Consider the following 25,013-nt stretch of genomic DNA (forward strand, 5'->3'; position numbering starts at 1 on the left):
TAGTTTCAACTGAGAGGAGTGTATGGAGGAGTCAGGAGCCAGTAAGCAAGAAGATTTTATTCTGCAAGATAGATAATGAAGGTATAGAAGTGGAAACTTCCAGTTTCCAGATTAACAACCTCAATCCCATTACATTGTAAAAAAAACAGAGGAGAAGTGGGTGCTATTTTATAGAGTGCAATTTGTAAACACTGCTCCAGAAAACAGTGCCAGTGCTCCTGTACATAGCGATGATCTCACAGTCACAATGTACTGACGCACTGACTGCTACTTTCAAGTGACCGCTTATAAACCGCTGAAAGTGTAATCAATGCAGGTGATTGCACTTTCATTGGCCGGTGCTGATGAAAGGCAGAGTACAGAGCCAATAATTGAAGCACTGTATCATGTGAATGCTGTGTCCAATCACAGTGATCTCAAGTGTAAATACTGGCTGTGATTAGAAGCTAGCTGTCCCCTTCCTGTCACACATACACACAGAGTGGAGGGGGAGACAGAAAAGTGCTAATTGCAGCCAGTGTTCGGATAGTTCTGATCTGACAGTTAAAATAACACTGCCCATTATACACAGCCAGTGGCAGATTACAGAAAGTGCCAGTGTTTCTGATCAAAGCAAGTGCCAGTGTTTCCAGTGTGCTGATAACATTCAGCACAGCTGTTTACAGTTTGCTGATCAACGCAAGTGTTAATGTTTCCAGTTTTCAGATCATAGCAATTGCCAGTGTAGTACCGCTGCTCAAGGTAGAGAGACTCCCAATATCCAAGCACAACTCCTCCTGTAGGTGCTAGCCCAGCACATGTGCTGCATAGATGAGAACAAAGAACGTCCGATCGGCTGCATTCCAAACAATCCACTTTATTGAACCAAGATAAAACCAATACAGACAGTGGAAATAGAGTAGGGGACTGGCAGGTAAACGCGTTTCACGCTAAAGACGGCGCTTATTCATTACTCAGTGGACCCATGTACAAAGTGTTGGTTTTAAGCACCAGCCATTGCCATTCTTTTCAGTTTGAAGATTACAGCCAGCACTGATATTTTTATTTTGCTGATCACAGTTGGTGTCAGAATTGCTGATTTCAGCCATTTACAGTGTTTTCCTTTTGCCGTGCTTCCCCAATGCCCAAAAAATGTACAGTAATGAGACTGATGTCCTGAAGGGAGACATTTCAGATTCATAGTAAAACCTGTAGAAAACAGCAGTACATTATATGGTGATTCAGGGGATGAAAAGTTCCCTGCAAAGAGTCAAGCCAAGCAGTAGCTGTGCAGTACATCCTAATGAAATGCATGAACAAAACCCTGCGGTGTTGCAACAAGCAGTAATAAACCCAAAACCAAACATGTAATATATTGCAACTTAATGGTGGCTACATTAGTTTTCTCTTTTTCCCCTCTGTTTTCCCTTGGTGCTCTGGCCAGTAACACACCTCCTGTATTAGAGTGCCCCCAGTTTTTTCCTTTTGGAGTCAAGGTTTTTCATAAATAAGTATTTATTGTAAACACCCCTGTCAGTGTTCAAATGGTTTGTCTCATCCCTTTACTTGCTGTATCTGAAAAAAAGCTTGATCTTCTAAAAAGAAAAAAAAACAACAGACTTACTGGCTGGATCACCAGGAAAAAAATAAAGGTAATAAAGTCTAAAAAGAAAGCTATTGCAGCCACCTCATCTAAGAATTGGTAATCTGCAATATAGTAAATGTTTCCTTTGGGATTTATAACGTTTTAAGGCAATACAGTCCCAAAGGTACTTTAAAATCCTATTAGATACTAAAGGTGGAAATGAAAAATGTTGCACGCATACAATTTTTTAAATTTGTTTTTGAGTGAAGAACTAGGATTTACATTTTACAATAATGTAACCTTTATGTCCAACAATTCATTGCCAGTAAACTAGATTCCAGTTATACCAATTTCAGTGGAAGCCTATTTCTGTATCAGAACTGAAATAATGTCTTAGCCTATCTCTAAACATTGCAATCACCTTAACCCTTTGGTGCTGCGCCTCCTGGCCCTTTAAGGGGTTTTGATGCCAGGAGGCGGGGTGGGGTTTATGATCATGTTACTGCTATGATTGTCTGTCACAGCGGTCACATGATCGAAAGGTTCTCCAATAGGCGCTGGTAACTGCTCCGGGAGCTATTGGCACGTTTGGTTACATCTCATACGCATATATGCGGCCCTCTGTGTCAAGGCCCACCTGCCTAGAGGCAGCATACTTGCGTACTGCCTGCACCAAGGAGTTTAAAAAAAAAAAAAAAATTGAACTGCAATCATATTGGTTTGCACACTCAATCCACCATATACCCACATATTTTACAGATATTCTTAAGAAGGGGGTGGAGACACGCTATAAGCAGACAAGTGCCATGCGATTCCTATGGCTGGGGAGCAGCTGGCAAACCCCATAGCTCACAGCTAGTACTCTTTTCATCCGCAGTTACCACTGCTTAATCAGATTTATCCAGTCTACTGTAACTTGTGAGTACAATTTTTTTTTAATAAATACTTAAATATCTTTATATTACACTGTGAAGCATTGTCTTTCCTGGGGTTACAATCTATCCACCCAAGGCTCTGGAGTGATCTTATGTACAGACAAGTGGAGGATTACCACTCAGGGTGCTGATTAGGCTGTGTTTCACCTCAGATCATGGATTATCCATGCTATGTTTGCCTTCCTTTCATTAGACAAGCGTTCATGTTTGGCAAGTGTCTGTGTGGTGAATGGAACACTTTGGATGACTGTGAAATCTGATTACAGCCAGTTCCGGAGTTTTCAGTGTGGCTGATCACGTCCAGTTCCAGTGTGGCTGATCACGTCCAGTTCCAGTGTGGCTGATCACGTCCAGTTCCAGTGTGGCTGATCACGTCCAGTTCCAGTGTGGCTGATCACGTCCAGTTCCAGTGTGGCTGATCACGTCCAGTTCCAGTGTGGCTGATCACGTCCAGTTCCAGTGTGGCTGATCACGTCCAGTTCCAGTGTGGCTGATCACGTCCAGTTCCAGTGTGGCTGATCACGTCCAGTTCCAGTGTGGCTGATCACGTCCAGTTCCAGTGTGGCTGATCACGTCCAGTTCCAGTGTGGCTGATCACGTCCAGTTCCAGTGTGGCTGATCACGTCCAGTTCCAGTGTGGCTGATCACGTCCAGTTCCAGTGTGGCTGATCACGTCCAGTTCCAGTGTGGCTGATCACGTCCAGTTCCAGTGTGGCTGATCACGTCCAGTTCCAGTGTGGCTGATCACGTCCAGTTCCAGTGTGGCTGATCACGTCCAGTTCCAGTGTGGCTGATCACGTCCAGTTCCAGTGTGGCTGATCACGTCCAGTTCCAGTGTGGCTGATCACGTCCAGTTCCAGTGTGGCTGATCACGTCCAGTTCCAGTGTGGCTGATCACGTCCAGTTCCAGTGTGGCTGATCACGTCCAGTTCCAGTGTGGCTGATCACGTCCAGTTCCAGTGTGGCTGATCACGTCCAGTTCCAGTGTTTCCAGTGTGGCTGATCACGTCCAGTTCCAGTGTTTCCAGTGTGGCTGATCACGTCCAATTCCAGTGTTTCCAGTGTGGCTGATCACGTCCAGTTTCAGTGTTTCCAGTGTTGCAGATCACACCTAGTTCGTGTTTCCAGTGTGGCCGATCACAGCCTGTTCTATTGTTTCCAGTTTGATGGTCACAGGCAGAGCTCGGGTTGCTGGCCATGCTCAGTGCCAGTATTTCAAGTGCCTCCAGTTTTGGACTAAAGATTGCTTTATTTTGGAAACTTTTTTTTGCTCTGTGATATTCTTCTATAGTTGTATTTATTATACCACAGAGAGACAGTGTTTAATGTACAAGGTGTCTGATACAATGTTGTTTGATTTTTGTGATACACAAGATGCCAGGTACATAAATTGGTCCAAACACTGAGAAAGTCTCACACCTATCTACATCCTATCTCCATATTCATAAGGAATAACAGACTGTGTTTAAAGTGTAATATAAAAAAATATTTTTTTCTCTTTATTAATTTTTTAAAAACGTGGGGCAAAAACGAAATCCTACATACTGTAGTCTGAGAAATCTCTTGAACAGGCTACAAGTTTTGACTGTGATAACCCATGTTTCATTCTAACAGAATTTACAAAGTATAATTAAAGTGGAGTTCCATCTGAAAAAAAAAAAATAAATAAAAGTCAGCAGCTACAAAAACTGTATCTGCTGACTCTTAAAATACAGATACTTACCTGTCCCTCGGTCCTGCAGTGTCTTAACCACCGTTGGTTATACCAGCCGTCTTCTCTCCCTGGCGTAGGCATCTTCAGTGTGGGCACCCGCCTGGGACAGCTTGCGGATTCCAATCGCCTAGGCGATCGCAGCGGAAGTGGGAGCGGATACCTGTCAAATTCGGGTACCCCCTCCCCCCCCTGCTCCCCAAAGGTGCCAATACTTAATGGTGAGAGGGGGACAAAGGCTTTCAAGCGGAACTTCCCCTTTTGGTTGGAGCTCCACTTTAATACTGCAGTGATGCCCACAGTTTGTTTTTAATGCCATAGTCAAATCGGAACCATCAGGGATCATACATTAAAATGTATACCATAATTTGTAGATTCTATAACTTTCACACAGCCTAGATAATGTACCTTGTTTTTTACCAAAGAAATGCAGCAGAGTACATTTTAGCCTTCATTTATGAAGAAAGATTTTTTTCTTAAATAAATTTTATAACAAAGTAAGCAGACATTTTTTTTACATTTGTTATAAAATTATTTTTATTTATATATTAAAAGAAAAATATCAAATGAAAGCGCTTTCTTAAAAAAGGATATAAAAATCATTTGGGTACAGTGTTGCATGACCGAATAAGAGTCAGCCAAACTATCATAGCACTGAAAACTGAAAAAGGAGCTGGAAAGAAAGCGGATATAACATGCTGGTATACAAGTTTTTTATTGGGGTGTGGGTGTGTGTGTATGTAAGTGGCTGGGGGTTAAAGCGTCTCTGACCACAAAAATCGCTAATCAAACAAGGGGCAATGGCAATCATACATAATCCTTATCAAATGTTTGTTTTATATTCATAGCAACCACTGGACTTTCAGTTAAAATGTCTTAATATTGCACAAGAGCTGTAGAAGTATTTACCTTGGCCACTAGTTTCAGAAGGCATCTGTGGTAGTAGTACACATGTTAAAACCTTTTCCCCAGTCTCAAGATCAACATCTGTCTGGAAAGTCAGCAGAGGCTGGGACTGGTTATCTGATAACCATAATGCCTTCAATTTCAGTGAAGTCAATGATAAAGGTAAATGGGATAACCTATAAAAAACAAAAAATAATATTTTATAAATTAAAACTGCTCATCAGTATATTTATTCTTTTACCAGCTACTTTGCCACCACTAATAAACTAGATTGCAACCACATGAGTTAAAAGTTAAACTAAAATTAAAATAATGCTTGCACAAAATCAAAGTAAAAACAATTATGCTTCTAAATTCTTTCTATAAACAACGGACAATGTGGATCTCTATAAATCAAAAGAGAAGACAAAAATTTAGGATGTTGAAAGAACTGCAATAGGTATGATTAACTTGAATGATTCACCTTAAATTATCTAGGATTTGCAGAATTACCCATAAAACCACTCTAACAAAACTAGGAAGCATATTGTTACCTGTTTCCAGCAACATCCAAGACATGGAGTTCAGTAGCTTGTGCAATTTCTGCAGGAATACGTGTCAGTCGGTTTTCACGCATACAAAATACATTAAGACTGCTACAACCACCAATCTGTAACAATTACAACAAAAAAAACATTAAAAACAGGTACACCACCTTATTAAAGTACACATTAGAGTGCACAAATCATAATAAAAAAAATGAGTTGACCTAAACCAGTTGAAAATTAAAGGCTAACTTCACCTTTTCTTTAAACAAAAAAATAAAATAAATGCACCTCACGGCAGGTAGTGTCAATGGACTACGATTGTGCTGATCAGCTCTCTCATAGTCCATTGGAACTACAAGCTGTCTAAACTTGTAGTTAATTCAGGCCATGGTGAATTAATGTAAGTGACCAACAAAATAGATTGTAAGAAAACTGCAGGCATATCTGTGAGCAGTAACCAAATATTTTAATGCTTGCAAATGCAGTTAATGCGTCAGGGCATAACCAGTGCACTGCTGTTCTCTTTCTAGCTCTATTTGAATCCTTGTAATTATGGGGCCATGTGGATGATCCTACTCTATAAATTGGCAGAGTTCCTGCACCACACTCCAGCTACAGCCTTAAAGGTAAAGTTTTTGTATTTTCTGTGAGCACATATTTATTCCACTCACTATTATAATGTATATAATACCTGTGAAAGAACTTGTGACTGAAGGATCAGAGGATTATTGTAGAGACCTTAGTGTCTTCACCATATTCATTTTATCATATACCAAAATGGTAATGGGGGGACAACAAGAGGGGGTAGTGCAATAAGGGCTGCTGTTAGAAACCATGGGTGCCCCACACAGCCAACCTGACAAGGCCCCCTCCCAAAAAAACAAACAACTCTACTCTGCTTCAGTTATGAACACAGCGAGTGATCGATAACAATCAAACATTGTGTTCATTTAGGAAAGGAAGAGGCTGGTAAATGTCAAATATTTACTGGACCCTTCCCTAACTCTCCATCCTAAAGGATCCTATTGTGTGCTTGTAGCTGCTGGTGGGGAGGAAAGGAGGGAATCCGGCAGCACTGTAGGGAGTGGGGGCATAGAGGAAGGCATGAGCAGCAGGGAGAACTGTACGGTGCAAAGGGAGGGCAATAGATGCGGCGGTGGGGCAATTACTGGAACTGATCCCCTGTATGGCTCTCTCTGCAGCAGCTGAAAGCCTCCAGGAGGGAGAGGAGAAAAAGTCAGCTTTCACATCTGATTCACTCTGCTGCATGGACCCCCCTACTAGCCTGGGCCCCATACAGGACTGGTGGTACCCCCTTATCCATGGCCCTGGTGCAATGTATGGTACCACATTAAGAAGCATTATTTCCTTGTGACTGTAATAAGGCCTACAGTTTAATGTGAAAAGGAAAAGTTAATGAATACAGCAAATTCAGTTCCAACATGCTTTGTTGCTAACTCCTCTTAACTCCCCTATCTTTTTAATTATTCATATTTAATTTACTGGCCTCAAAATCAGATTATGCATTTACTCCTTTATACATGCCAAATTACCAGGCCTTTTACAATTTTGCATACATTATTTTTTTATTCAAAATTACTGCATTATTCTACGTACCTCTTTTGGCAAAGACATTAATTTATTCCTATCAACATTCAAGTTGTTCAGCTTCTTCAATTTCCCAATACTTCTTGGCAGAATCTGAGGTGTGAAAACAGAACAGTTTACATAAATAATGTGTTCTGATCTGCAGAAAGATGCTAAACTGAACAAGAGACAGATTAGGATATACAAGTGCATTTGTTCCAATTTCATGTTATTTTGCATTCGATACAAAAAAAACAAAAACAAAAACAAAAGGAATAATAAAACAAAGCAAGGTTGAACTTCAGGAACCATTTCCACAAATGCTCTAAATCTTTTCATGAACGTGGATTACAGCATCTTACACATTTACAAAAGATAAAATACACAGAAAATTGGATGAAACGCTTTAGAGAAATAGTAATAATAAATTCACAAGGTTATGTACTTGAAGACTGGAATTTCTATTGTATGTAAATTTTTATGGGACAAATGAGGCTTTCATTTGGCAGCAGCAGAGGAGAAAACCTAATATAGTCATTATCTTTGGCTGCAGCATTCTATGATATAAGCAAATGTCTGCAAAAACCACAGAGCTGAAGAAATGAATAAATGCTATTTGTAACATGGGGAGCCAGGAAACACCCGCTGGTCGCTTGTAAAAGTAAACAGTCTTCAGTGTACTTTCAAAGACAAGCAAACAAAAAAGTTTTCTTCAGCAAAACCATCCATAATTTTGGTTTAATGAAAATAACACGATGGCTTTCTGCCAATATACCAGTTCTGCACCAGGGTTTAGGGGTCCCATCTGCTTCAGTGTACAGCAAAGGCTGCAGGACCTCAGCAAACAATATCTCAATTGCCACACTCTCATAGCTGTGAACTACTCCACTGCACCACACCGATAAGTGCTGACTCCTTACTGCTAATTTTCAGGCCTCCCCGGCAGGCAGCTTAACCTTTTGGGACCAAAGTTCCTGTGATTGGGGCTTGGAGGTTCTTTCCCATCCAAAGTCCCTCCGAGCATTCGAACTTCAGGTCTCAAATGAGGACTTACCAATGCAGAGAGAACTTTAAATCAATCAGCTTTCTCCTCTCCAAGCAGACTCTCCCAGAACCCCTCAGCTCCTACACCTTCACCTGGCTCTCCCCTCACTGCTCTCAGCTCTGGGCTGACAAGAGTAGTGATGCTGCTGCCACTACACCTGTCAGCCTTGTAACAGCTCATTACAGGGTGTCCCAATCCCTGCAATAAACCACTGCGCCCAGTTTGCGGGGGGGGGGGGTTATGGTGTGGGGTTGTTTTTCAGGGGTTGGACTTGGCCCTTTAGTTCCAGCAAAGGAAACTCTTAAGGCGTTCGTATACCAAGACATTTTGGAAAATTTCATGCTCCCAACTTTGTGGGAAAGGTTTGAGGAGGCCCCTTCCTGTTCCAAGATGATTGCGCACCAGTGCACAAAGAAAGGTCCATAAAGACACGGATGAGCAAGTTTATTGTGGAGAAACTTGACTGTCCTGACCTCAACCTGATAGAACACCTTTGGAATGAATTAGAGCAGAGACTGTAAACCAGGCCTTCTCGTTTGACATCAGTGCCTGAGCTCACAAATACACTTCTGGACGAATGGTCAAACATTCCCATAACCTTGTGGACGGCCTTCCCAGAAGAGTTGAAGCTGTTATAGCTGCAAAGGGTGGGCCAACTCAATATTGAACCCTACGGACTAAGACTGGGATGTCATTAAAGTTCATGTGTGTAAAGGCAGGTGTGCCAATACTTTTGGCAATATAGGGTAGATAGATTTTTTTTCTTTGTAGGTAAGAGATGGTACAAACTAGCATTCTTTTGATGGTATTGTCTTACAATAATTATATTGTTTCTCATGTATTTTGCAAAACGACAGTAAAAAAAACAAAAAAAACAAACACACACTTTGGGGTTGGTGTACAAAGTACAATTTGTATTCTGTTTATTACAATATTAAAATTATATTTAAAGTTTACCTCCAGGAATTCAGCCACTTTGTAAATATGTGTTGGCACACTCTGAGTTAGGTCCAAAGAAGTGTATTGCACCCCGTGGACATATTTCTTTAATTTACATCTGACAGTTTTACAGAGCCGACACACAGCATCTCTGTCTGCCCCTTTCATCTGCTCTTCATTTATAGAAGCCTGTGTATTCTGGTAATGAATTCACACAGTCTGAAGTAAAGAAAATCATGTGATTCCCCCAGCAACACATTCCTGCTTCAAAAATAATCCATACACATCCACTACTTAACGGCCCTGTGATCGATTGTTTCTTATTGTGTTTTTCTGCCTTCTTGTAACATACATGTGAGCTCCCAAACCTGTCCCTTTCCCTCTCACTTCTGTGTTTTGTTTGGAACAAGCAGTGCACGTTAGTTGCAGTTATGTGCATTGCTCCATGCATATTACAAATCACATAGTCCATAAATCACTAGTTCACCTTGAGAGTGAGCATAAAGCGAGAATAAATGTAGCTACCCGCTAAAAGGAAGTCAGATTGAGAAGCAGCTGAGAGCAAAAGAAGATACTTTTTTGGCGTTAAACACACAGTTGAGTATACATTTTTTTAACCACTTCTGCCTCTGCGACATACTCGTATGTATGTCTGTAGCTATAAGCATCATCCCAGTATCTTTTTTTTTTTTTTTTTTTTTTTTTTTAGCCAACGATGGGCTTTAATATAAAGCCGATTTTAGCAGCTAATCAGCCGCTGGATTGCTTTTAGATGGTAGAAGGGGTCTAGAAGACCCCAGATCTCTCTATACAGACGACCTGTCCCTGCTCCAGCTATCATCCCTTGTAAAAGGCCAAAAAAGTGATAGAAAAAAAATTAAAGAGATTAGGTAAAAATAAAAAATTAAATAAAATTAAAAAAAAAGATAACGCACCCTCACCCCCCACCCCTGTTCACACGCAAAGGTGATAACCACATAACAGTATTCACACCACACGTGCGGTATCGCTGCTCGCATTATAGCAAGAGCAAGAATTCTAGCACCAGACCTCCTGTGTACCTCTAAACTTGTAACCAGTAAAGGCTTTTAAATAGTCGCCTATGAATAATTTAATGTACCATAGTTTTAAATTTTAAAGCATGACATGTTAGGTATTTATTTACTCAGTATAACATCATCTGTTCTATTTTCCCAAACAATTGGGTATTTTATTGTGTTTTTGAACATTACAATTAAAGTGGATTTTTTTGTTTAAAATTGTGTTTGAAAAACCGTGGAGCAAATATCTTGTGATATAAAAAATTGCAACACCCACCATTTTATTCTCTAGGGCCTCTGCTTAAAAAAAAATATATATATATAATGTTCGGGGTATTTTTGGGGGTTCTAAGTAATTTTCTAGCAAAAAAAAAAAAATGCCAGCATTTAGCGTCACTTTATTCAGTTTAGGAGCGAACTTTACATTTTTTGTTAGGTAAATATGAAAAAATTCCATATGAGCATTTCAAATGTACAATTACAGGCAGCAGGTAAAATTTTGGGATTTTTGTTTACATGTTTAGATTAAAAACATTTACAGAGATTAAAAGTGGAATTAAAGCCTAACACTAATTATTCTTAAAAACGTTCCTTCCCCATCCTTCTACCCATCCTGCTTAGCCTGTGCAAAAAAAAAAAAGTTTGCACTGATCATTTTTATACAGGGTAAGCAGGAAAAGTGGAAGAGGGAAGGAGCAATTTTAAGAATAGTTAGTGTTTGGCTTTAGGCCTCATTCACATATCACGTAGCAGGAATAATTATAAAAGCATGATTTGCACACATTTTCACTTGTCACATACTTAAATGGGCTGTTCTATGCGCATTTGCTGCGCAGAAGAAACTAAGGAACCATATGCTGGCCCTGAGCCAGGCATATTGTGTCATGCAACAAAATTGCACTGAGTTTAGGGTGTCATTCAGAATGAATCACTCCTAAAAACACACATCGAGCGTTTTGCTGTGACTCAGAAATGCGCACATTTTGCCTGTGATTCCTAATAATTCCTAATAATTGTGAACGGGGCCTTAATTCCACTTTGGGGACTCCCATTTATACATAGAACTAAATGATTCAGAGGAGTGACACATTCCTTTCTCCTCTACAGTTTCAATTAGTAAAAGACTATTCTATCTTTAGAATAATAGAGATAATGCTTTGCAAATCCTGTGTCATATGTGCACTCTACTAAATATTTATCTGTAAAATAAAGATTTTATACACACAGCAACAGTACAGAAAAAACATAAGAATGTAACTGAAATGATATTGACCCAAACCCTTTCAGAAATAACAAACACAGCAAAACCATTACGTGAACATAAAACCAAAAAAAGAAAATATGCATCTAGATCAGTAACGTGAGCAGCTTCAAATCTCAAATACTGAAGATTCACAGTGACCTATTACTAAATGCCCTTACAAAACATTTGCCAGGTTGAACACTGTTGAAAGAACAAATACCTGTCACCACAAATTATTCTCACATTTCAAGCAAGGGCAGCTGTAACAGTTTACAAATTAAAGCAGTGCCGTGGAACAAATGCATTTGACAGTGTACTTTTTTATTTGCATGCTAATGGTAATATTTGATGCTATGCAAAGGCAGGCAAGCAAGGATCAAAACAGCCTCTCTTTCTTCAACCAGACAGGACAACCAGTCAGGTTATATTGAAACAGGCTCTATGAATTAAAAAAAAAAAAGCCCTGAACTTTAAATACAAGTACATTTCCTTTGTTTAAATAAATTATATTTACATGTTATTTCAACAAGCTCAATACCAAGGATTTATTTTGAACCCTTTTGCTTCCAGAGCGATTTTTTTTTTCACCACGTTAAAATACACATTTTAGGCCATTATTTGCATAATGGTTTATTGCATTCATATTTTCAGTAAAAAAAAAAAAAAGCCTTAAAATTACATGCACACGCGAAGCAGCGACAAACTTTGGAACACAAAAGTATCCATAGGCGACATTTTAAGAGGCTACTGGTTTAAAGTTTACAATGAACAAATGGCCCTAGAATTATTATTTTCACTCCGGCATGTGTGGCGATATATAACAAGCGTAGTGCAATTGTCATTATTGTATGCATGTGTTTACATATGTACGTGGCAGTAAGTGTGGGGGATTCAACTTTTTTTTGCCATTTTATCATTTATATGTCACTTTAATCTCAAACATTTTTTTGCATAATCTTATTGCTATTGATATTGGATCAATAGCCCCCTATGTGATAGCATACAGGGTCTCTTTAGGGCAGTGTTTCTCAACCTATTTTCAGTCCAGGCACCCTTTAAAATTATGGACAGTCCCGAGGCACCCTTTAAAATTATGGGACAGTATTGAGGTACCCCATTCTAAAATGTACAAAACTATTCTAATAGTTTTATATAACGCAGCAAAATCCACACATGGACACCCAACTTTAGAGGTGATTTATTCTTCCCAATCAAATACACTTTTGAACACTGGTCCTGACTAGTAAAACAGTGTCTCTCAGTTTTTCGCCATCACTGAGCTAATGTGATCCCAGCACTGACAGAGGGGGGCAGGGGAGGGTCAAACAAGGATGCTGTGCAGGCAACTGACACCCTCCTTGTCCACGGATGTCATGGGCCGATAGCTAGGTGGTCGTAATGGCGCACAATGAAAATATGTGGCTTTGTGTAACTAAAAGTCACGCTGCTTCCACCCACTGGCTTGTACACAAGTTTTGTGCAACTTTTAGACATTGGGCACCCTGGTTGAGAAAGGCTGCTTTAGGGGGACATCAGAGGACAATTAGACCCATGATGTCTCCTCTGCAGTGCACTGAAGCTAATGTTTCCCCCAGCCAGTACTCTCAGGGAATGGCAGCTCTAAACCAGGAATTGACATATTGCACGTCAGCCCTGGATCCTTCACTGGAGGAAAGATTCCTCTGCCCGACCCAACAGCACCAGCCATGGTGTGTCAGTGGAGCCCAGGATACATGAAAAGGGGGGGGGGCATGCCTGTGGAATTGATTGGACCGATAGTTGAAGGAGAAAGCTGACAGCTTGTGGAGTACACATACATTCCCAGCAGCTGTGTTTGTAAAGGCAGAGAAATGTTAAGCACAGTGAGTGGAGATTGTCTCAAAGAAAAATGAAGACAATATTGCTCCTCCCAAGCGCTCTCCATAATCCTGGTGTACAGTGTGCTAAGGGAGTGTGGTCCCCAAAGCGCAGCTGAGGATGTAAACCTGTGAGGTATTCAGCATTGTGAGGATTATTACCATACTGTGAAAGAAAACGTTTTTATAGAATTGGCAGACAATTGATGGAATACAGCATTTCCCACATATAAGTGAAACTGAAGCTTATTCATCTACCATTTTTATGAGTACATTTTCATTACTTTTTATAATAAAACATGTAACAATTGTCACTATGCCAGTGCAATCTGGGTGTTTTGTGTTTGTTTGGCTGACTGACCAGATGAAAAGGAGGAAGCAGCAAGGTTGGAGGGTACAGTGCTTTGTGCAAAGCAAGTGTCAACAGGACTTAATCAATAAAAAAGGGAATGGTTTACTTCTTCTTACATAGGGACTGCTGCTTTCTATTGTTACAGCAGACAGTATGTGCAGGAGAGGAGTGTGGAGGGTATGTCAGGGGAAGTATGTGTAGGATATGACAGAAGACAGTACATGCAGGAGAGGAGTGGAGTATGTTTCAGGGAATGTATGTGCAGGAGCCCCTGACAAAGTTGCAAATGATGTAACGTGTAGGGTGGAACTTGTTGATGTAACATCTGGGATCGGAGGGAATGACTGCTGATTACAGATTGTACTAACGCATTTGTTTAAAGACTACATATAGGTAGTAATTTATGTTTTTAATAAAATTGAGGCTCTACACCACGTGCAATTCTGTTCTTTGTTTCTTGTAGTTTGGATGGAACATACCCTGGGACACAGTGCTGTGAAAAAGGATTTGCTCCCGCCCGATGTTTTTTTTTTTTTTTTTTGCATATTAGTCACATTTAAATTATTTAGATCATGAAACCAATTTTTTTATTACACAAAGATAACCTGAGTAAATACAAAATGCTGTTTTTAAATGATGGTTACCTTTATTAAGGAAAAAAAAAAAAGCTGTCCAAACCTGCTAGGCCCTATGTGAAAAAGTAATTGCCGCCCCCACCCCTCCGCTTACTAAATCATGCATTTACTGTGATTAACCACATTTTTTGTAAAGCGGAATTCAATTTTACTTGCCACACTCAGGCCTGCTTACTGCCAGACCGGTTAAATTAAGACATCACTTAAATAGAAAAAGTGAAGCACACTAAAAGATCTCAAAAAACTACAAATAATGCAGCGATCTAAGTAAACCCAAGAATAGAAGAGAAACAAAAGTAATGACAAGTACAGTGCTTTGAAAAAGTATTCATACGCCTTAAAATTTTCCAGATTTTGTCATGTTACAACCAAAACGTAATTGCATTTTATTGGGATTTTATGTGATAGATCAACACAAAGTGGCAGATAATCGTGAAGTAGAAGGAAAATGATAAATGTTTTTCAAACTTTCTTACAAATAAATATCTGAAAAGTGTGGCATGCATTTGTATTCAACCCCTTTAGTCTGATATCTCTAACTAAAATCTAGTGGAACCACTTGCCTTCAGAAGTCACCCAATTAGTAAACAGAGTCCACCTATGTGTAATTTAATCAGTATAAATACAGCTCTTCTGCGAAGCCCTCGGAGGTTTGTTAGAGAACATTAGTGAACAAACAGCATCATGAAAGCTAAGGAACACACCAGACAAGTCAGGGATAAAGTACTGGAGAAGTTTAAAGCAGGGTTAAGTTATAAAAGAAAAATATTCCAAACTTTGAACTCAAGGCATACTGTTCAATCCATCATCCAAAAATGGAAAGAGTATGGCACAACGGCACAACTGAAAACCTACCAAGACATGGCCGTCCACCTAAACTGACAAGCCGGGCAAGGAGAGCATTAATCAGAGAAGCAGCCCATGGTAAATCTGCAGAGATCCACAGCTCAGGTGGGAGAATCTGTCCACAGGACAACTATTAGTTGTACACTCCACAAATCTAGCCTTTATATAGTTACATAGTTAGTCTGGCTGAAAAAAAAAAAGACAAAAGTCCATCCAGTTCAAGCATTAAAGAGAAAAAAAAAAAAAATAAAAAAAAAAAAAAATAAAAAAGTTATAATCCTATATCCACAGTTGATCCAGGAGGAAGGCAAAAAAAAAAAAAACCAGCAAAGCATGATCCAATTTTCTCCTGCTGGGAAAAAAATTCCTTCCTGATCCCCTGAGAGGCAATCAGATATTCCATGGATCAACTTTACATATAAATGTTAGTATCCAGTTATAGTCTGTATCGAAGAATGAATCCAGGCTTTTTTTTGAAGCAATCCACTGAGCTGGCCTGAACCAACTCTTGAGGGAATCTATTCCACATTTTCATAGCTCTCACTGTGAAGAAACCTTTCCGTGTTTGGAGATTACATTTCTTTTCCTTCAGACGAAAAGAGTGCCCCCTTGTCCTCTGTGATGACCTCAGGGTGAATAGCTCTACACAGAGTTCACTATATGAACCACTGATATATTTATACACGTTGATCATATCCCCCTTAATCTTCTCTTCTCAAGAGAATAAATTCCGTTTCTTCAATCTTTCCTCATAGCTGATCTCCTCCATGCCTCGTATCAGTTTGGTTGCCCTTCTCTGTACTTTCTCCAGTTCCCCAATGTTCATTTTGTGAATTGGTGCCGAAAACTGAACTGCATATTCCAGATGTGGTCTTACTAAAGATTTATACAGGGGTAATATGATATCTCTCTCTCTCTCTGGAGTCTATACCTCTTAATACAAGAGAGGATTTTGCTCGCTTTACAAACAGCAGCTTGGCATTGCATGCCATTATTAAGCTTGTGATCTACCAGAACTCCCAGATCCTTCTCCACCATTGATTCCCCCAGTTGTACTCCCCCTAGTATGTATGATGCATGCATATTCTTAGCCCCCAAGTGCAGAACCTTACATTTATCAACATTAAACCTCATTTGCCACATAGTTGCCCAATTAAACAGTGCATTAAGGTCGGCTTGTAAGTTGAAGACACCCTGTAAGGAAGTTATTCCACTGCACAGCTTGGTGTCATCTGCAAAGACTGAAACAATTGAGTACGGATGTGATGCTTTTTTTTATTTGCAATAACATACAATTCTGAGGACAAGTTTTCGGGGTATGTCCCCTTCAAGGTCCTGGACCTTGAAGAAGGGGACACACCCCGAAAGCTTGTCCTCAAAATTGTATGTTAGAGCAAATAAAAAAAAAATATCACGTCAGTACTCAATTGTTTCTGTCGCAAATGCACTAATACGGCTACAATCACCTCAAGCAATCTGCAAAGACTGAAATGTGATTTTTAATCCCAGACCCTATATCGTTTACAAATATATTAAAAAGTAAGGGTCCCAACACTGAACCTTGGGATACACCACTGACAACCCTAGACCATTCGGAGTATGAATCATTAACCACTACTCTTTGAATACGATCTTTTAGGCAATTTTGTAACCATTTACATACGGATTTTTCCAAGCCTGTAGACTTTACCTTACACATTAGCTGTGTGTGGGGAACTGTGTCAAACGCTTTTACAAAATCCAAGTATACCACGTCCACCGCCACCCCTCTGTCCAAGGTTATGCTCACCCCCTCATAAAAAGAAATGAGATTTGTTTGACAACTTGTCTTTCATGAATCCATGCTGTCTGTTGCTTAAAATATTTTTTCCTGAAAGAACTCATCTATGTGGTCTTTTATTAAACTCTCCAGTAACTTCCCAAATATAGAAGTTAAACTACCAGGTCTATAATTACTTGGTAAAGATTATGACCCCTTTTTAAATATTGGCACCACATTGGCCTTATGCCAATCCAGTGGTACTATGCTAGTCATTAAAGAGTCCCTAAAAATTAGAAACAATGGCTTTGAAATGACAGAGCTCAATTCTTTAAGGACCCGTGGGTGTATGCCATCCGGTCCAGGTGCTTTATTTACCTTTATACAGTCTAAAATGTTTGGATCACATCAATTGTGAGCCAATGTGGATCATCTGGAGCTGTGTCAATACCATGCCCATTATGGACAAGAGCTCCCCCATGCTCCTTTGTATACACAGAGCTGAAGAAGGTATTAAATAAATTTGCCTTCTCTTTGTCCCCAGTCACCCACCCTAGATTATTTTGCAAAGGGCCTACATGCTCGGACCGGACTTTTTTACTATTAATATATTTAAAGATTTTTTGGGGTTGGTCCTGCTATCTTTTGCAATCTGCCGTTCATTTTCAATTTTGCGGCCTTTATTTCCTTTTTTCATTTTCTGTTATATTCTTTGCAATGTTTAAACGATGATAGTGTTCCTTCATTTTTATATTTAATAAAAGTTCTTTTCGTATTATCTATAGCTTTTTTAACTTTGGCCGTAAGCCACATAGGTTTTATTTTTAGCTTTTTAAACTTGCTGCCCATGGGAATATATTTTGCAGTGTGTTCACATACAGTCTTTGTGTTCATCGATGCCAATATTCCCTCCCAGTCGAAGTCTTGGAGAGCAGCTCTCAGCCTTGGAAAATTAGCGCTCTTGAAATTGAGCTTTTTATTTTTATGGAAGAGTGGCAAGAAGAAAGATATTGTTTAAAGAAAGCCATAAGAAATCCCGCTTGCAATTTGCTAGAAGGCTTGTGAGGGACGTGTTGTAGTCTGAGGGTGCCGCCCATATAGTTAATTCATTCCCTGTGAGTGGGAACTTGATTGGATTTCTAACACTTCAAGAGAAGCTGTCTAGCCTGAAAAAAGGCTCTGTTGATAGCGATATTCTGGAAGTCAGATAGTGCATAGTCTTATAGTATGCCTATGATACATCAATTGGGCTCTACTGGGATAGTGACCTGAAAGACCCTATTAACAGTATCCAGTATTTGTCCAAAGCCTGTGGAGTTTTGAACAGCGCAACAATAAAATGTATGATATCTCCTTGTATCATAGCACACTTGTTGCATAGTAAAGATTGTAAAGTGCCCATTTGATGTCATTTGGGGTGGTGAAATGGGCACACAAAATGTCCAGCTATGAAAGCCTCTGGGTAGTATTGAGAGAGCAGGATAGTAAAGATTCCAGAGTACTATCCCTCTGGTCAACCCCCAAATTACCAACATCACACTCCTACTTATACCTTTGCTAGCCCTCCAAGTAAGAGAGAAGTAGCAATTCCTAACAGCAGGAAATAAACCCTTTAGTATCCTGTACAGACTGTACATAACTAACTATGGGTGTGGGGGGAGAGATTCCAGTCAGCCGTGAGGCCCTGAGAGCAAACTGCATGCTGGAGTTGGAGATAATAAAACTATCATCTGAAGGAGATGAAACATGTCTCAGTTTGTCAAACAGGAGGAGAGAGTCATTGCTAAAAATATGGCGGAGATGAGTGATGCCCCATTGTCTCCAGACTCCAGCACAGGACAGATTTGCCAACTCAGGATAGTTGTAATTATGCCATTAAGACCTAAGTAGTAAATCCAGTAACTTCCTGTAAGGATTTCACTTTAAACCACACTTTTTGGATTAGAGTGTACATGGGATGTAACCTATTGGAGGAACTAAAGCTAGGGGAGTCCAAACTACCTGATATATCCTTCGTCTTTATATGATAGTGCAGGATGGATAGGCTAGATGATGGAGAAAGGGTTGGGCCATCTGTTGCTGCTGTGAATGCTCCTATGGAGGCGCTGTAGCTGTGATGCCAGGTAGTACAGCCAAGGATTAGGGAGGGCTCCCCCCCATCTTTGGGGTACTGCAACTGCTTTATCCAGTCTGCTCCTTCCAAAGCAGTGCAGAAAAAAAATGGTATTGACTAATCTAAAAAAAAAAAAATCACAGAGGGATTACTACGGCTGCATTGTGCAGTAGGTATAGCTGTTGCAGCATAAATGTAATTTCAAGAAGATTAAACTGCACCTATTAAAGACAGCCACAGCTTATTCCAAATTTTGACCTTGGCCTTGAACCAGAGAATAAGCGGTATAATATTCAAGGCACAGAAGTCCATAATAGAAGGTGAGATGCATTTACCCAGGTATTTAATTGTCCCGGTGATCGGAAAACATGGCAGTAGTCCGCTAGATCTGAGGGAGTCACACCATCAAGGGGCATAAGAGCAGACGTACGCCAGTTTATCATTAACCCCAAGTATTTTCCAAAGGAGGAAATTGTGGACCTCCTTAAAGCGGAGTTCCACTAACTCTGTAAAAATAACTGTAGCTGCTGACTTTTAAAAAAACAGCCACTCACCTGTCCCACAATCCCGCGTTGCCCCTGCCGCAGCCCGTTTCACCGGCCGTCCTGTATTCCAGGAGGCTGGCATCTTCAGTGTGGGCACCTGGCTGTGACAGCTTGTGGCTTCACAGCCGGATGCCCACTGCGCATGCATGAGTAGTGCTATGCTTCCTGATTGGCCCGTCATCTTCTAGGACCTGTCACATGTCCCACAAGACTTTGAGGAGGAAGGGTAGGAGGACAACTTCTGTTTCCAATCGTCTAAGCCAGGGGTCTGCAACCTTTAAGACATAAAGAGCCACATGGACCCGTTTCCGAGAGGGAAAAAAAAAAAAGACTGGGAGCCGCAAAACCATTGCAACATTTAAAACAAATCCAACACTGCATATATTGCAAAAAGCGCTCTGGTCATGAAGGGGGTTTAAGGGCCGAGTAAGCAAAGGGTTAATCAGGGCCACAGTGTATCGTCATAATCACAATCATAGCCTTAGGTCAGTGGTGGGCAACCTTTTTCTTCAACTGAGCCAAATCTCGCCAAAACCACGATTGAAATTTATTTTGAGAGCCACATTTTTAAAACTGAAAATACATCCCCCATATAGTAATTCATCCCCCATATAGTAATTCATCCCCCATATTAAGTCCCCAAGTCCCCCCTGTGTCAATTCACTTACCTTTGCTCCGCGCGTTCCTCTCGCCGTGTTCCCGTGCCGTTCCGGTGTAGCATGAAAATCTGTCTCCTATGAGGATCTGTCCCCCTCGACGTATCTGCGCATGTGCCAGTTTCAGGCATTAGCAGCCGATCGGCGATCTCCGGCACATGCGCAGATACGTCGAGGGGGACAGATCCTCATAGGAGACAGATTTTCATGCTACACCGGTCTTCAGGGCAGACTGTGAGAGGAGCCTAGCGGGAGCCTAGCTCCGCGGGCCGGATTAAAAGGTCCGCCGGGCCGTAGTTTGCCCATTGCTGCCCTATTGCCTGTCACCTGGTGGGCAGTGTGCTCCGGAGCCGCAGCCAAGGTGAAAAAGAGCCGCATGCGGCTCTGGAGCCGCGGGTTGCCGACACCCGGTCTAGGCCATCACAGCGGAAGTGGGAGCGGGTACCTGTCAAATTCAGTGCCAATCCTTAATGGTGTGCAGGGGACCAATCTTTAAAGTGGAACTTCCCCTTTTGGGAGGCATTGGTGTCTGCCAAAAACCATCCTGATTATCCCCAAGGCTTTTGGGCAAATATTCTGTATATTGATGAGACCAGATCGGAACTTTTTGGAAGGTGTGCGTCCCGTTACATCTGGTGTAAAACTAATACAGAATTTCATAAAAAGAACATCATACCAAAGAGTCAAACATGGCAGTGGTAGTGTGATGGTCTGGGGCTGCTTTGCAACTTCAGGACCTGGATGACTTTCCATAATTGATGGAACCATGAATTCTGCGCTCTATCAGAAAATCCTGAAGGAGACTGTCTGGCCATCAGTTTTTGACCTCAAGTGCACTTGGGTATACAGCAGGACAATGATCATAAACACACCAGCAAGTCCACCTCTGAATGGCTCAAAAAAGAAAAAAAAAAAAAATTAAGGTTTTGGCATGGCCTAGTCAAAGTCTGGATTGAAATGCTGTGGCATGACCTTAAACAGGCCATTCATGCTCAAAAATGCTCCAATGTGGCTGGATTTCAACAATTTTACAAAGAGGAGTGGGCCAAAATTTCTCTACAGGAAATGCTTGTTTGCAGTTCTTGCCACCAAGGGTGGCACAGCCAGTTGTTAGGTTTAGGGCACAATTACTTTTCACATAGGGTCAGGCAGGTTTGGACAGCTTTTTCTCTTAATAAAAATATCATTTAAAAACTGCATTTTGTATTTACTTGAGTTATCTTTGTGTAGTATTAAAAGTTGTTTGATGATCTGAATCATTTAAGTGTGACAGATAAGAAAAAAAAAAATGAATCCAGGAAGGAGGCAAATACTTTTTCACAGCATTGTACCTCTCAGCTTATATGGTTATTAGAGATGCACTGATACCTGATACTTTTGGTAAAGTACTCGTTGATACCAATACTTTGCATTGCGATTTGCGTCTATACAAAATGTATGGACGCAAATTGCACCACAAAGAATAGCATGAAATTTGAACAGGAATGCGATTCCTGTTCAAATTGAATGCAGTTTCCCCACTGCTCCTGTGTAAACCCAGGCTGTCATAGCCTGAATTCACACAGGAGCAGTGCAGGGAGGTTTCCTGCAGCAGAGAGTGAGTGTGTGGGGATGTATACTATGGTGGCAGATGCTCTATATTCTCAGTGGTAAGAGGAGAGAAAGCAGCGAGGACTTGAAATCCCTTCCGCTTTCTCTTCTTTCCTTGCAGGGATGACCGTTCCGGCTACAGGGCTTTTGACTGGTCAGCACCATCAAATGGACGAAGCAGACCAATCAGATGCAGTCTAGCCTGTACTGCCATCCCTATAAGGAGAGTAGAGAAAGCCACCTCGCAGGTCTGAGGATTTGAAATCCCCGTGACTTGCTCTCTCCTCTCCTTGCAGAGATGACCGTACAGGCTAGATGCCATCTGACTGGTCAGCACCATCCATGTGACAGTGCTAACCAATCAAAAGCCCTCTAGCCTGAACAGTCATAGCTGAAAGGAGAGGAGAGAAAGTGGCAGGGATTTGAAATCCCTGCCAGTTTCTCTCCTCTCCTACCGCTGAGAATATGGAGCATCTGCCTCCATAGTATACATTCCAACACGCCCACTCTCCGTTCAGCATGGGAAGCCCACAGGGAGGTTTCACGCACTGCTCCTGTGCAACTCAGGCTATGACAAGTCCACACTAAACACGGCAGTGCTGGGGACCCAAAGAACCAATCTGGATAAGGTTGGTACTGGATCCTTGGACAAATAAGTGTTTTTTGTACAGTATTTGTAGCTACTGACATTTAATTTTTTCATAAAGCCTGATACACCTCTTTAAGGGCTATGATCACATCTTCCCAGTACTTCTTCAGTTTAGGACAGCTCAATAGGAGGTGTATTTGGTTACCCTGTGGATGACTGCATCTACTACAGCAGGAATCAGCCCATAAGCGGGTCTTGTGGAGAAATTCAGGTGTGCAAAACATTTTATAAAGAATGAAAAGTTATGCCAACTTATATTAGGGAGAGAAACATATTGACTGAGTGGATTGCAGGCAGCTATCCCAAAGATGGTTCTACACCCTCTTCCCTTCTCCTCCTGTAGGGCACAAAAAATCTAAACAAAACCTGTCTAGCAGCTGAGTATATGTTTCAGAAACTGGACCCTAAAGTACAACTCAAGGCAAAACTTGTTTTTTTTTTTTTTTTAAATTTTGGACAGAGTGGAGAAGGATTAGAACACCTGTCAGTTTTTATTGCTGTCTGTGCCCCCCGTTAAGGAGATTCACACTCTAATTTGTCCTGTTTACCATTATCACTGAAAGTGAAAGTAAAAGAAAAAAAAAAACCGCAAATCTTGGGTTGTCCCCAGAAAAGTAATAGAAGGGAAATCTTCCAATGGGGTCAACTAGTTTTGGTGACCTTGGGGTCCCCAAGGAATTCACTTAATTTCCAGGGTTTTTTCTCACTTCCTGTTTGGATAAGGGACAGGAAGTGAAGGGAAATGTCCGCAAGAGAACACAGATGGCAAAAAAAAAAAAATCTGACAGTGGTATAACCCTCCTTTCATCTATTTTTTTTGTTCATTACCTATAGCTCTACTTTCATGTACAATGCTTGGACCAAAGTATCAAATAGAAATCACAATTTTAATAGCAATGTAATCAGTCCAAAGGTTAGCATGTGAACAACAATGTACTAATGAAAGACATAATAAATACACACATCTGACTAATTGCATTAGGTATTATCACTACTTTTCTATTACACAAGTGTTTGCAAATACAATATTAGACTGTATGTAGTTTTACACGAGGGGAAATTGGAGAAATCTGGGTCCATAGGGGTCTTGTCCCTTCAAAATACTGACTTGAGAACCAACCCATTGCCCTGTACTTGCATGAATGTTCCTCTATGTAACAGCATGTTACATTAATTTCTAAGGATGATGAAGCTGTTGTTCACAGAACCTTGGTAAGCACAAAAGTGGGCATTATCATAAACAGAGAAGCATTTACATATTTATTGGCAACGAAGGTCCTTGCTTTGTGCTTACCTGAGCTGTGGGTCAAAACCCTGTTCAACCACAGAGATGATTACAGTCCATTATAAATTGCAGCAACAAGTATAAGTGTCAGATATTATGCTTACTCTGGAACCTATGGTTCTGAAGGTCTAACATCAGAGTTAATGAAAAAGCAGCAATTCTTCAATGTTTACATTATAGGCTACCAGGTTGCTACAGCTGAAATGCCACTAAGCAAACCAATGCTAGAATTAATTATAACTAGAAATGAAACCATAAGAGAAGGTATTTCAGTTAAAAAATCTTTACTTTTAAATAAAATAAGCAGTCTTTAGGGCTGGAATAATACCTGACAAATATGAGTAGATATACAGTGGGGCAAAAAAGTATTTAGTCAGCCACCAATTGTGCAAGTTCTCCCACTTAAAAAGATGAGAGAGGCCTGTAATTGGCATCATAGGTAGACCTCAACTATGAGAGACAAAATGAGAAAAAAAATCCAGACAATCACATTGGCTGATTTGGAAAGAATTTATTTGCAAATTATAGTGGAAAATAAGTATTTGGTCACCTACAAACAAGCAAGATTTCTGGCTCTCACAGACCTGTACCTTCTTCTTTAAGAGGCTCCTCTGTCCTACACTCATTACCTGTATCAATGGCACCTGTTTGAACTTGTTATCAGTATAAAAGACACCTGTCCACAACCTCAAACAGTCACACTGCAAACTCCATTATGGTGAAGACCAAAGAGCTGTCGAAGGACACCAGAAACAAAATTGTAGACCTGCACCAGGCTGGGTAGACTGAATCTGCAATAGGCAAGCAGCTTGGTGTGAACAAATCAACTGTGGGAGCAATAATTAGAAAATGGAAGACACACAAGACCACTGATAATCTCCCTCGATCTGGGGCTCCACGCAAGATCTCACCCCGTGGGGTCAAAATGATCACAAGAACGGTGAGCAAAAATCCCAGGACCACACGGGGGGACCTAGTGAATGACCTGCAGAAAGCTGGGACCAACGTAACAAAGGCTACCATCAGTAAAACTACGCCGCCAGGGACTCAGATCCTGCAGTGCCAGACGTGTCCCCCTGCTTAAGCCAGTACATGTCCGGGCCCGTCTGAAGTTTGCTAGAGAGCATTTGGATGATCCAGAAGAGGAATGGGAGAATGTCATATGGTCAGATGAAACCAAAATAGAACTGTTTGGTAGAAACACAACTCATCGTGTTTGGAGGAGAGAGA

At 40.8% G+C, this 25,013-nt stretch overlaps 1 protein-coding gene across 1 annotated transcript in view; it reads right to left on the minus strand.

The window, feature by feature from the left end:
- Positions 1-25,013, minus strand: part of LRRC1 (leucine rich repeat containing 1) — a 256,785-nt gene that overhangs the window by 12,490 nt on the left and 219,282 nt on the right. The window contains exons 10-12 of the mRNA XM_089694148.1: positions 7,261-7,344; positions 5,650-5,765; positions 5,120-5,292 (exon numbers count right to left, since the gene is read on the minus strand). Coding sequence (XP_089550274.1) covers positions 5,120-5,292; positions 5,650-5,765; positions 7,261-7,344 — 373 coding nt within the window. The remainder of the gene's footprint in view (positions 1-5,119; positions 5,293-5,649; positions 5,766-7,260; positions 7,345-25,013) is intronic.

The sequence above is a fragment of the Staurois parvus genome, unplaced genomic scaffold (assembly GCF_062004578.1).
Source record: "Staurois parvus isolate SC_StPar_1 unplaced genomic scaffold, SC_StPar_1.0 ptg000652l, whole genome shotgun sequence".
NCBI lineage: Eukaryota > Metazoa > Chordata > Amphibia > Anura > Ranidae > Staurois > Staurois parvus.